This window comes from Vanessa cardui, chromosome 28 (assembly GCF_905220365.1).
Source record: "Vanessa cardui chromosome 28, ilVanCard2.1, whole genome shotgun sequence".
Taxonomy (NCBI): domain Eukaryota; kingdom Metazoa; phylum Arthropoda; class Insecta; order Lepidoptera; family Nymphalidae; genus Vanessa; species Vanessa cardui.
The window spans coordinates 5,719,376-5,731,982 of NC_061150.1; the positions used below are offsets into that span (position 1 = coordinate 5,719,376).

Here is a 12,607-nt window from a genome sequence, read left to right on the forward strand (position 1 = left end):
ACCTGTAAAAATTCTATTAAATTTGATTACAAGTATTTTACCGTTTACGTTTACTTGTTATTTGAGGCCACTATGTACGGTTACAATATTACGATATTATTAATTATTACACAATTACATCAAGTGTGTTCTGCTATAAAAAAGAACGTCAGTCAAATTATGGAAGTTAATATTTTTTAAATAAATTATAAACACCGAAAATAGACTGTGCGTTGTCATTTTTTTATAGTTTAAAAGCAACCGAACAATTGATTTTCTAATGGTCATACTCATACACCCAGTTTATTTTTCCAAATCATCATAATTAATATAATATGCGCCCTTTGTTTGTAAATCACCGTCAAACAGAAACAATAAAGTTATTGCCGTTATGCGGTAGAACTGATAAGAAACAGCAACCTATCCAGGTGAGTTTTAAGAGGCCCTTCCACTTAAGGAATATCTGGCTAAGCCCGTTTGAGCGATACATAGCGTACATACGTACACTTATATACGAAACGAGTCATAGAATATAAGATTTAGGTATGTTCTCCCAAACTGAATAAAACTAATTCAGTTTGCCTGGTAGGTACTAATATTTGCTCTTTGCACGTCCTTTTAATAAGCCGACATTTAAAACGTTAAATTAGATCACCAATGCTTAGAACTGAGCAGAGTTGACCACTTACCATTAGATACTTCATTTAAATTTATTGTTATAAAGTTATTTTTGTAAGATTTTTATTCAGATTCCTCTTCTTTGTAATCGTATTTAGTTTTAAACCGTAATTTTTATTATATTTGAGACAGGGTTAAACAATTTCAATTTTCTTAATGTTTGTTCATATATTTCGAAGCTTTATCCTGCAAATTTCCATCTACAATTTGGAAAGTGATGTACATTATACCTTTTCTTAAATTACAATAATTAACTACTAGATATACAATATTGCTAAAAATAACATCCTTCTATGTCACATTCCGGATGATGACTCTTTATGTGTGATTTGAGACTTGCATTCTGTATGAACGCCTGACCACATATATGACAGCGGTATCGTCTGTCGTTCGTGTGCGTTCGTATGTGATACTGTAACGATTTGAGGCGGGGATAGCTTTTGTCACAGTACTCGCATCTGAAGTTTCTTTCCCCAGTATGGGTAGCTATGTGCTCCTTCAAACGCGACGGTAAATAGAATCTCTGATCGCAATACTCACACTGATGCTTCAGCACCTTCTGGTGATTCCTACGCTGGTGTTCTGTCAACGTCTTCTGCCTATTATACACTTTGTCACACAAATTACACGGATACGTACGCTTCTGACCGTGCGCTTCGGTCAGATGTTTGTTTTTCAACGCGTAAGACATAAAACACTCGTCACAACGCGGACACCGTATTATTGCTTTCTTCTTGTGCACAATATCGACATGCATGTCCTTGTAATGGTTCGATTTAAACACTTTACCGCACACTTCGCACGTGTGTCTCTCGTCGTCCTTGTGGCGTTTCAAATGAGCGTCGAGCCGAGGTTTCTCCAAGAAGCACACACCGCATATGTCACACGTGTAGTTACTGAAATGCTCGACCATGTGTGTGTTTAATGTATTGAAATCTTCGAAGACGTCATTACACATGACACAGACTAGATCGTTCCATGTTAATCGGTACAGCAGCATCTTGTCCGGCGCTTCGAAGTATATGTTCTTGTCGTGAACCTGATCTATGTGTTGTTTGAATGTTTCGAGATCGTTTATCTTCATCGGACACAGTCTGCAGTCTATTCTCGTGATGTCTAACTTCGGCATTTTCTTGTAACCCATCAGAAGCTGGAATGGTTTTGTATCATGGGATACCGTGTGCTCTCGCAAGTCTTCGGGTTTTGGATAATAGTCCTTACAGTAGAAACAGTAATAATTATTTCTTCTATTCTTAAACGGGCACACATATGAATATTGAATGATTGTGAGGAGGTTCTCTTCGGACATACAATCAAGATCACGATCGTACGTATTCTTTTTTTCTACGGGAGGCTTTTTAATTTTAGATTTCTTTTCTACCGAGGAACCTGCAACATTATATTCAGGATTAAAATTAACACATATCGCATAAGCGGTGATAATAATGATTATTCTATATTAATTATCGTTTCATTGGAAGCCCATTTGTTAGACCAAATGTGATTCTTAACAAGAGATCGATTGGCAAGGAAATCTCTCGCTTTACCAAAATTTGGTAATTTCAACTTCGAGAGATTAAGAGCACTTACTCAAGATCATTAATGTAATAGGCTAAACATTTCAATTAAATTAGATATTTATTAAACAAGACCAACAAGACGCAATATATTAGACAGTTCTAACTTACAGAGGACCTAAAATTAGTTGTTGTTACTATTACAATTGAATTTATTCTGTACAAACATTTTAAGACACTATAACTAATTGCATACATGCTTAAGCAATGCGAATTAGCTGTCAATTCAACACCAGTAATTCTGCGAGTTATATTAATTACTAGTAGTCGCCCGTGGGTTTACTCGCGATTTAGGGTGTTGGTTGTCTTGTGTTCGGCAAAAAAGTAGCCTATGTCCTTTATTGGATTTCAAGTCTGTACCATGTCAAATTTCATCAAATTCGATTCAGCGGCTTGGTCGTGAAAGAACGACAGACAGACAGAGTTACTTACACATAACACACTTAAATAAATAATAACAAGATTATTAATATATAAAATGTTCATTGATCATAAAACGTACCTGCTTTCTGTTTCATCTTTGTCCCTTTACCCTTCAGTACCTTTTTCTTCGTCGTACCATTACTCTTGGTGCCTTTCGTTTTTTTGCTTTTAGATTTCCTTTTTATGGGCTTGTCTGAATCTGATGAAGATCCTGAGTAGTCGTCGTGGTAGTCATCGTCGTCCATGTCATCTATTTCAATGTCCATATCCTTAGCTATACTATTATGAGGTTCTAAGTCCGGTTTATTTTCATCTTCTTCTTTCTTAGGTGATTTAACATCTGCAATTTTTATTTTATTATAAGGAACTGTAAACTAATAGATAGCAATCTCTTAAGAAAATTTTATATAATATCAAATTTTGATATCAAGTTGCTACGATAGCAGTACACGCAAGTGTAACTGGGTAATAAGATATAATATCGAATACATTCGAACCGACTATACCTATCATTACATCCTAATGGCAAATTTATTTCATAAATGTATTATGGAATAGTTCATTGACTTTGAAGAAGTTAAAGTAGGCTAAAGTACTGGCGTAGCTATTGTAGGGTCAGTATTTGGTATCTATAATTTTAAAGGGTAATTCTAGTTAAAAAGGGATGGGAAAGAGGAGGTGTGGACCCGATTCTTTTCACCAGGGCCATTCCTCACCAAGCTACGCCACTGGCTAAAGTAGGTAAGCTTCCAGGGTACCTTAAACCAGCAGTAACGTACCTACAACTGCAGGTGGATAGTCTAAAGAGATGATCTCCTGGTGTTCCTCAGTCGATGAGTTGTGTTCACTGCAGTCATCCTTTGGCTCGGTTTTCAGTTCGATTTCCGTGTCTTTCTTTGTATCTGTGAGAAAAATATAATTTATTTTATATTTAAATTAATCTTTTTCAATTGTTTATTAAAATGAAAAAAAAAATTGCGTAAAATGCTTATGAAATTTATTGTTCGTTAAACTTAAAAGCACTTTCTGCGTATTATTATTATACTTATTTATTATCAAAGCTTTGGTTCTAGTTTAAGAATGAAAAAAGAAAAACTTTTAACTATAAAATAATGTGTACCATCTCTATCTTCCAGTTTGGCACTCAGGAATAACTCCTCACATTGCAAGACTTGCTGGCGGAAAGCACAAGCATCGCGCAAGCGCACGACACACGTTGCACACACGCCGCTATCCTTCACCTCGTCGTCGACATGAGACAACTAAAATATTACAAACAACAAGAATACTATAAGCAATACTTATCATCAATCATAAACATCATCACAAGTCAATAGTCTACGATATATACAATAAGAAAGATGCTCATTTCCAGTTCCTCAAATCATAGAAGCTCATGGTAGAAGTTTACAACATAGTTTGGAACTAAATAAAAGTTCATTATCCATGTATATATTATATAATTATTTGAGAGATAGGATAGTCCAGTGAATGGAATAATCAATCTTAACTGAAGAGTGTGGGTTAAAACAAGGTGAGTTCCTATGAGTTCATATGCTTGATTTGTCTTTCTAGTTATTTCACGCTTAGTTGTCACATAAAATGAGGAAACCTGTACATTTCGAATGAGACTCGTTACAGGCACATAAGAGCAATCTGATGGAATGCTTCGAAAGTTCCAGAATTGAAGATGAGTCTCTACGGTTCTGGAACTTACTTAAACCAGCAGTAGGGGATTAAGCTTGCTACATTTGTTTAGTATGATATTGAAATAACGAAAACATGTTGTATTTAATCAAAATTTGTATTTAAATAATTATAAATAAATATAAAGGTTAAATTATAAACAAACATTTCTGAGCAGGTAACAACTTCACTATATTTATCTATTGTAGTCAAAAATTGAACAGGGTATTTGTAATCTTATATTAGGAAAAGCTCTAAAGTTCTGACACATTTCTTCATAACTATTTTTATATGTTAAATTATAATATATTATACTTTGAATGTAGAATTATTTTGCTTTTACAATAACACTTACTTTCTTTATTTATTTATTTAAAACAATATATATGTAGTTTTATAAATAAAAATATACATGTAATTGTAATTTAAAAATTAATAAAATTATACTTTTTTATATTGTTATTTACATAAATAATAGTACCAAAACTTAAAGGAAATATAATGATATTCGCAATAAATGGTTTAAATACTCACAAGAATACCAAAGCAATCCATTATCATATCTGCATAAATCTCCTTCTTCTCCATCCAAGTGTATTCTGATGTTAAGATTCTGCATTTCTTTATAGCTCTGCAGCATCTACACAACGCGGGGTCAATTATAGAACCGTTGTTCTTAATTAAGGCCATATTATGTCACGACTAAGCATTAATAATACTTTTCATTCACACTATTGCTTATAATGCCATTAATTTAACATAATTGAAATAAAAACAGACGCAAACACATTTTATTGTTTTTTAATATTCGACAGCTTCCCAACCCAACAAGCTTAAGCGAAATGTCAAAAATTCAGATAGATAATAAAAGTCAATATATCACGAAAGCGTTTAGTTTTTGCATCTTCAATTTACTCGATACTTCGATAGTATATCGATGAAATGTCTTATGATGATTACTGAGGTACAACACTATGACAGGTTAGAAAAGGTTTTCTTCGATTTGCAAAAGACTCGTTTCCAAGTCAACATTTTAGGAAAAAGTGCCTTTGAGTATTTGTTTGTAAATTGAAATCATACTCAGTTGAATATGAGTTTGGGTCTAGTTAATGAAATTAAAGTTGAAGAATATATTCGTAAATGTAAATGCTGCTTGGATGATAAAGAACTTAAAGCCCTGTGGGACGTACACGATTACGACGGTGAACAAGAAATATACGGACTTCTTTTGATTGAATGTTTCGCTTTACCGGTAAGCTTGGAATATAACTTATTTAGTTTTAAAAGTAAAAAACTCAGCTGTTTAGCGTAACTGCTGTTCTAAATTACTCTATAAATATACATAACGTTTGGCATGACCAACGTTTTATTTATTGAGTTAAATTAATTGAATAATTGTAAAAATTCATGTTATATCGATGAAGCTAGAAATATTTTTATATAAACTGATTTTAATGTTTATAATTTTTATTTCAACTTTATTTAATGTTTTTTATAATAATTTATTACTATACATATTATTAAGTAATATATATATTAGTCTTTTATATTCTTTATTCATAATACAACATTATTCCATTTATCTGCTTATATGCACCTTAATTTTATTTAATAATTACAATAACATCCTAATTGAAATTTATATTAATATTATTTATACTTTACTGTACACCACTTTTACAATAAGACTTACTTGGTAGTAGAATTTTGTACCTACCCTTTAAATATTCTACCAACAAATAACAATACTCATTATTTTTGTGTTCCTATTGGAGTATCAGTGTTCAGGCACAATAGATATAACTTCTTACCAAAGTTGTTGTGCATTGGTTATGTAAGGAATGAAAGAAGGACCACATAGGTAGCCTATCTGCCTACTTACGTATATTACACGAAATATGTAAAAATTGATGTTATTAGAAATTGGATAGTGCGCAATAAGATTTTTATTATGATGTTGTAATTACCTTCACTTTTATTTTGTTTCAGTGGCAACCATCGGAAGATGAAGAATTCATTTGCAATTTATGCATCTCAAGACTCCGGGAAGCTGTATATTTTAAACAAGAAATATTATCCACAGAAGAGATTTTATCAAATGGTATATTTTTGTGATTAGTTGTATGTATAGTTCTTCTATTTTATCATTTAATTTTTATTCTTAATTATGTTACAACACTGTCTGTCTGAAATAATTAATATAAAGTCTAAAAATAATTAGGCCTGATTTCATATAAAGTCCAGCTGTAGTATAATAGATCCTAGCAACAATACTTGTAAAGTATGTCAGAAACTAAATTTGTTGTTCTCGGATGAGTTGTAACAATAATTTCTTACTTGCCTGATTGAGTATTTTATCACCATGCTTTATCCTTCTTAGGTGCGATCCTTACACAAACCGGAATAAGATTATTGTCACATCTTTTCAGGAAGTTCATGGACGTTACGAATCGGGCATGTTTGACTTTTAGATACTCTAATCGGCGAATTTTATTTGATGTTTCCAGTCCTGATTCACATAATGTTGTCTTAGTCTACCCGTTGAAGAGTCGATATGGTCCAGTGGTTAGAACGCGTGCATCTTAACCGATGATTGCGGGTTCAGACCCAGGCAAGCACCGCTGTTTCATGTGCTTAATTTGTCTTTATAATTCATCTCGTGCTCAGCGGTGAAGGAAAACATCGTGAGGAAACCTACATGTGACAAATTTCATAGAAATTCTGCCACATGTGCATTCCACCAACCCGCATAGGAACAGCGTGGTGGAATATGTTCCAAACCTTCTCCTCAAAGGGAGAGGAGGCCTTTAGCCCAGCAGTGGGAATTTACAGGCTGTTGTTGTTGTTGTTGTTGTTGTTGTTGTTGTTGTAGTCTACCCGTGACCACGAACGCTGTAAAGTGTTCGAAACGTCGGGATGATAAAAATAATTAATATACGCGATTTAAATCCGTTAAAACTAGTTTTATTTCAACGTGTAATAATCGCCAAAATCTACGAACGTCTTGTTCACGAGAATACAGTTTGCGGGTAGATGTTGATAATGTTAGAAGTGTCCGTATCGGACTACCTCCTTTCGTACGTTTGCTGCGTAAACACCGGTCACCACTACTATTGTCACTTTCACCACTACCATTGTCACTATTTATATTTATCTTACGTATACTCGACACTCGATCTTGTGTTTTACAGACGAAAGTCACCGTATCGATTCGCGATTTTTTTATTTTTATTTTGCGAGGGTTTACATAATTTTATTGTTGGATACCATACGTGTGTTCCAGAGTGTATGCAGTACATAAAATAAATATAACTAGTGACAGTAGTAGTGGTGACCAGTGTTTACGCAGCAAACGTAAGAGAAAGGAGGTAGTCCGATATTATAGTAGGACACTTCTAACATTATCGACATCTACCTGCAAACTTGAGTCTCGTGAACAAGAAATTCGTAGATAATGTCAAATATCGAGCTGAAACGGACAAAAATAAAAAAAATTGGTAAATATCCCGAAATTAATAACTTTAGTAATCATATGGTTGTTTCATCTAAGCGAACACTAGTAAATAATTATTAACCCCTTATTAACATAGGTATTGTTTAAAGTGATATAGTTTTTGCAGCGAGGTGTTAAAATTGGTAATATTTTTTAATAGAAATTGTCGTCAAAGATGAATATTCTCAATCGAAGGAGGTCGACACAATTCATAATTTGTCTCAAGATGGATACGAGTATAGTTACTTAGAAGAGTCTCTAGATGATTGTAAGTGATTTCTTTTTGTTAACAAATAACACAACATACTTTAAAATATGTACGAGATGGCCCAATGGTTGGAACGTGTGCATATTAACCGATGATTTCGGGTTCAAGCCCAGGTAAGCACCACTATATATACGTGCTTAATTTGTGTTTATAATTCATCTCGTGCAAGCCGGTGAAGGAAAACATCGTGAGGAAACCTGCATGTGTCTAATTTCATTTAAATTCAGCCACAGGTGCATTCCACCCGCATTGGAACAGCGTGGTGGAATATGTTCCAAACCCTCTCCTTAATGGGAGAGGATGCCTTAGCCCAGCAGTGGGAAATTTACCAGGCTGTTACTTTTTTTTTTATTAGTTTTGGTGGATTTTACTGTGCTCTTGGTGTTTATTGACGGGTTTTGAGTTTAGCACTTATTTTAGGTGATGACCCCCAAGGGGCCGCACTAACGGTACCCTCGATCCCTCCAGAGGATGAGTACGAGCAAGTGGAGTATCTTGAAACTAAAGACCAAGTCACCCAAGGTACGGTATCATCATTTAAATAAATATGCTACGATTGTTTTATTTTTTTATGATACTCGCAGCACTTTTTTTATGGTATAGGTTTGCGGACGAGTCTATGGGTCACCATCACCCATAGACAATGACGCTGAAATATTAACTATTCCTTAGTTTATTTTGATTTTGATAAAGATTTAAGCATACATATATAGGGACAGAGAAAGCGACTTTGTTTTATACTGTGTATATAAAGAGTTTTTTATCATCGGATTGTTTTCATTAGAAAAACCACCGAACTCAGAATTAAATCCAGAGGAATCCAGTCAAGGCTCCTCGATCCCAGAGGTCCCGAGTCCCAAGTCCCCAAAACGGAAATGGCCCAAGAAGAAGAAGAAGAGCGAACGCACGAAACAGTACAAGCAATACACGCTGCAAGATCTGCGCCGCGCAGTGGAAGCTGTCCGTAGTGGGGAGATGACGTGCGCAAGCGCAGCCGTTACGTACGGCGTGCCCAAGAAAACCCTCACCGTTAAGGTCAACGTTGACGGTGGTGATGGTATGGGTTTTGTTCTCATAGATTTACAAATACGTTTGAACGGTCATGTATATCTTAGTCTACCGTCAAAAACACACATACAATAACACCCTGTAAATTCCCACTGCTGGGCTAAAGGCCTCCTCTCCGTTTGAGGAGAAGGTTTGGAACATATTTAACTACGCTGTTCCAATGCGGGTTAGTGGAATACACATGTGGCAGAATTTCTATGAAATTTGTCACATGCAGGTTTCCTCACGATGTTTTCCTTCACCGCTGAGCACGAGATGAATTATAAAGACAAATTAAGCACATGAAACAGCGGTGCTTGCCTGGGTTTGGACGCGCAATCATCGGTTGAGATGCACGCGTTCTAACCACTGGGCCATCTCGACTCAAAACATACATATTAAATAAATATAAATATTGGATATCACATACATTCTGATCCCAATGTAAGTAGCTAAAGCACTTGTGTTGTGGAAAATCAGAAGTAATGACGTCACAAACACCCAGACCCAAGACAACATAGAAAACTAATGAATTCTCTACATCGACTCGGCCGGGAAACAGAATACCTTAGGAATATGTAAGTTGGGTACTTATACACTCCCAAGGTATCCTGACTCCCACCAAATACTTTATATCACAAAAGCTACCTAATACAGAATTCATATGTTCTAGTAAAATATGCTATATGAACTATAACTAGGTTGGCGGACGAGCAATAAGGGCCACCTGATGGTATATGGTCACCATCACCCATAGACAATGACGCTGTAAGAAATATTAACTATTCCTTACATCGTCAATGCGCCACCAACCTTGGGAACTAAGATGTTATGTCCCTTGTGCCTGTAGTTACACTGGCTCACCCTTCAAACCGGAACACAACAATACTGAATACTGTTATTTGGCGGTAGAATAACTGATGAGTGGGTGGTACCTACCCAGACGGGCTTGCACAGAGCCCTACAACCAAATTAAATAAAATAAATTTTTTTGTTAAACTTTTTTGTTAAATTCGAAATAGTAACAGGCACAGGCAATGATGTTGTAGTAAACAGATATGTTATGAACGCGCAAAAATTGATGACTAGAAAACGTCCTAATTGGGACGTTTGCCTTTAGCCGTTTTACGTAGTAATACGTTATAATACATCATAATTACGTAGTAATACGTTTTGCGTAATTAAAACATCTAGTTATCCCTTTTACTTATTGTTTTTATCAAGCTATCCTTTTTACTTGTAACGAAATGTAAAATAAACGGTCTCCGGCGCGGCATACTTTTTCTGTTGTTTAGTATGGGTATAACATATTTGTTTATTAGAATGTCATTGGGCGCAGGTTATTAATAATATTGTTTTTTATTATTATTTCAGGCGACGAAACCAAAGAGCTGAACAATGAAAAGCATTTCCAATTAATAGAGGAGATAAAGGCGATCCTGCTTCACACAACAGCGATACCGTTCAAAACGAAAACGACAAGATACTACTGCTTCTACTGCTCCACCGAGGGTCCGACCTTCGAGGATCCAGACGATTTGAGGAAACATACCAGGACAAAACACGCCCACGAACGCACCAAGATAGAAATCTACATGCGCCCCCAATGGCTGAATGAGATCATAAAGCTGGATGTCGATGAACTCCACTGCAGAAGCTGCTACATGCTCCTCCCAGACTGGAACCACGTTTTCGTCCACCTCGCTGAAGTCCACGACTTGGAATTCGACCACGCCTACTCCAAGGTCATACCCTACGCCCTGGATTCAGATCTGAAGTGCGTCCTCTGTCGCCAGAATTTCCACAACTTCGGCCATCTCGATAGTCACATGAACAATCATTACAGTAATTATATATGCTACGAGTGTGGTGATACATTCCTGTCAGCTACTCGCTTGGACAAACATTTGAATGTTCACAAAGTTGGTAGCTATCCCTGTGATGTGTGTGATAAAGTGTTTACCTTGGACAAGTACCGTTCGAAGCATGTCAGCCTGGTCCACAATCAAGAGAGTACGATTAAGTGTCTGTATTGTCCGGAGAAGTTTGTTGGACTGTTTCAAAGACATGTGCATGTGACCAAGCATCATACGGAGAAAGTTAAAGTTATGACTTGTGAGTTTTGCGGTAATTGTTATACATGGAAGCCTTACTTCCTCGCTCATATGAGAAGACGTCACGGCGCTGAGAAGAAACATCAATGTAAACAGTGCGATAAATCTTTCCTCATGAAGTATGAACTGAAGAATCACATGGTCCGTCACACTGGTGAGAGGAACTTCCTGTGCGGTTTGTGTGGTGAGAGCTTTACAAGGATGATCAATCTTAAAAAGCATTGTCAGATGCATAAGGAATTTAATACAACAATCGATGATTAAAGAGTTTTACAATTTGGTTTTAATTTTATTTTAAACTAGCGATCCATTCTAGCTTCTCACCGAGATGCTGGCATTAAATAAACTACATAATGTCCATATATGTATCAAAAACATAATGTTTTTCATACTACCAACCCCTGAATTACCCCTTTAAATGTGGAGTTTCGTAAAATAGACTATTTGGCTGGTTTTTAAAATCCTTTTTATATTATTTAGTAGAAGTTAAGGAACCCAGTAAAAATTGTGTTTTTTATTTCTAGTACATATTTGCCGAAAATATCGTATTAAAGATTCCATATTTAAATAGCGCGCAAAAACCCTACTTGGACAATATGGCGCTGCAATGGGGTCGGTGACGTCACTTTCCTCTATTTTAATCTGTGGTACATATAGTAGAAAAGCAAAGTTTACAAGAAAGTGACTTCATCATAAGCCCGGCCAATCGGGTGCGTTTTGTGTCACGTGACAAATGTTTGAAAAATGGCATTTTTATTTATGGATTTTTAAATAAATTAAGTATTATTTTCAAGTTTCGTTAGTAAATAACCATTTTTAAACTCATAATATACAATGATTACAATATTTCACAACGTATTTTTCGCATTGTCCCCTATTCGTTAATAGTGGATGTCACCCTATAAAGAACCAACCTGCTAACTTTCAAGTTTGTAGGTTCGTATTTTATATACGCTTTGCACCAAATTTTATCAAATTCGGTCGTGAAAGAGCGTCAGACAGACAGACAGTTACTTTCACGTTTATAATCTTAATATAGATTTATAATACAAACGCTATTCCAATTAGATAATTGTATTATTAAGTATTAAAACACAACAAACAAACATTATATTACTGCAAAAAGTTATTTTAATTTATTTATTGATTGTGATAGGTGTATTAAAATAAAGCTTATTTGAATATGATCAAGAATATTTGTTATACGTATTGTTTGCTATAAATACAGACTCAATACGACATGTGTTTATTTATTTTTATTTTCTGTTGTGAATCAACGTCACTTGAGCGCAAAATATTATGCCATTCATGCCAATATCACATGTAAAAGAGATGACATATA

At 35.1% G+C, this 12,607-nt stretch overlaps 2 protein-coding genes across 2 annotated transcripts; one reads left to right on the forward strand and one right to left on the reverse strand.

Annotated features, from left to right (window-relative positions):
* Nucleotides 1-653: 653 nt before the first annotated feature.
* Nucleotides 654-5,180, reverse strand: LOC124541441 (zinc finger protein 25-like). Its single transcript, XM_047119326.1, has 5 exons — nt 4,878-5,180; nt 3,778-3,919; nt 3,437-3,559; nt 2,737-2,997; nt 654-2,046 (listed from the first exon to the last, which is right to left on the reverse strand). Exons 1-5 carry the CDS (start codon nt 5,031-5,033, stop codon nt 932-934), a joined length of 1,797 nt encoding a protein of 598 aa, XP_046975282.1. The 5' UTR covers nt 5,034-5,180; the 3' UTR covers nt 654-931.
* A 253-nt stretch (nt 5,181-5,433) lies between these two features.
* On the forward strand, nt 5,434-11,543 carry LOC124541490 (zinc finger protein 26-like). The gene is made up of 6 exons (XM_047119406.1): nt 5,434-5,595; nt 6,333-6,444; nt 7,997-8,104; nt 8,525-8,626; nt 8,859-9,161; nt 10,526-11,543. Exons 1-6 carry the CDS (start codon nt 5,434-5,436, stop codon nt 11,527-11,529), a joined length of 1,791 nt encoding a protein of 596 aa, XP_046975362.1. The 3' UTR covers nt 11,530-11,543.
* The last annotated feature ends 1,064 nt before the right edge of the window (nt 11,544-12,607 follow it).

What these genes read in the sequence shown, in the direction of transcription:
- LOC124541490 (XM_047119406.1), top strand. Translation starts at nt 5,434, where the DNA reads ATGAGTTTGGGTCTAGTTAATGAAATTAAAGTTGAAGAATATATTCGT. An exon ending in AGAAGAGATTTTATCAAATG is followed by an intron (nt 6,445 to 7,996) that starts GTATATTTTTGT and finishes ATTTTTTAATAG; the next exon opens with AAATTGTCGTCAAAGATGAA. An exon ending in AGAAGAGTCTCTAGATGATT is followed by an intron (nt 8,105 to 8,524) that starts GTAAGTGATTTC and finishes CACTTATTTTAG; the next exon opens with GTGATGACCCCCAAGGGGCC.
- LOC124541441 (XM_047119326.1), bottom strand. Translation starts at nt 5,033, where the DNA reads ATGGCCTTAATTAAGAACAACGGTTCTATAATTGACCCCGCGTTGTGT. An exon ending in CAAACTGGAAGATAGAGATG is followed by an intron (nt 3,560 to 3,777) that starts GTACACATTATT and finishes TTTTTCTCACAG; the next exon opens with ATACAAAGAAAGACACGGAA. An exon ending in CTATCCACCTGCAGTTGTAG is followed by an intron (nt 2,998 to 3,436) that starts GTACGTTACTGC and finishes TAAAAATTGCAG; the next exon opens with ATGTTAAATCACCTAAGAAA.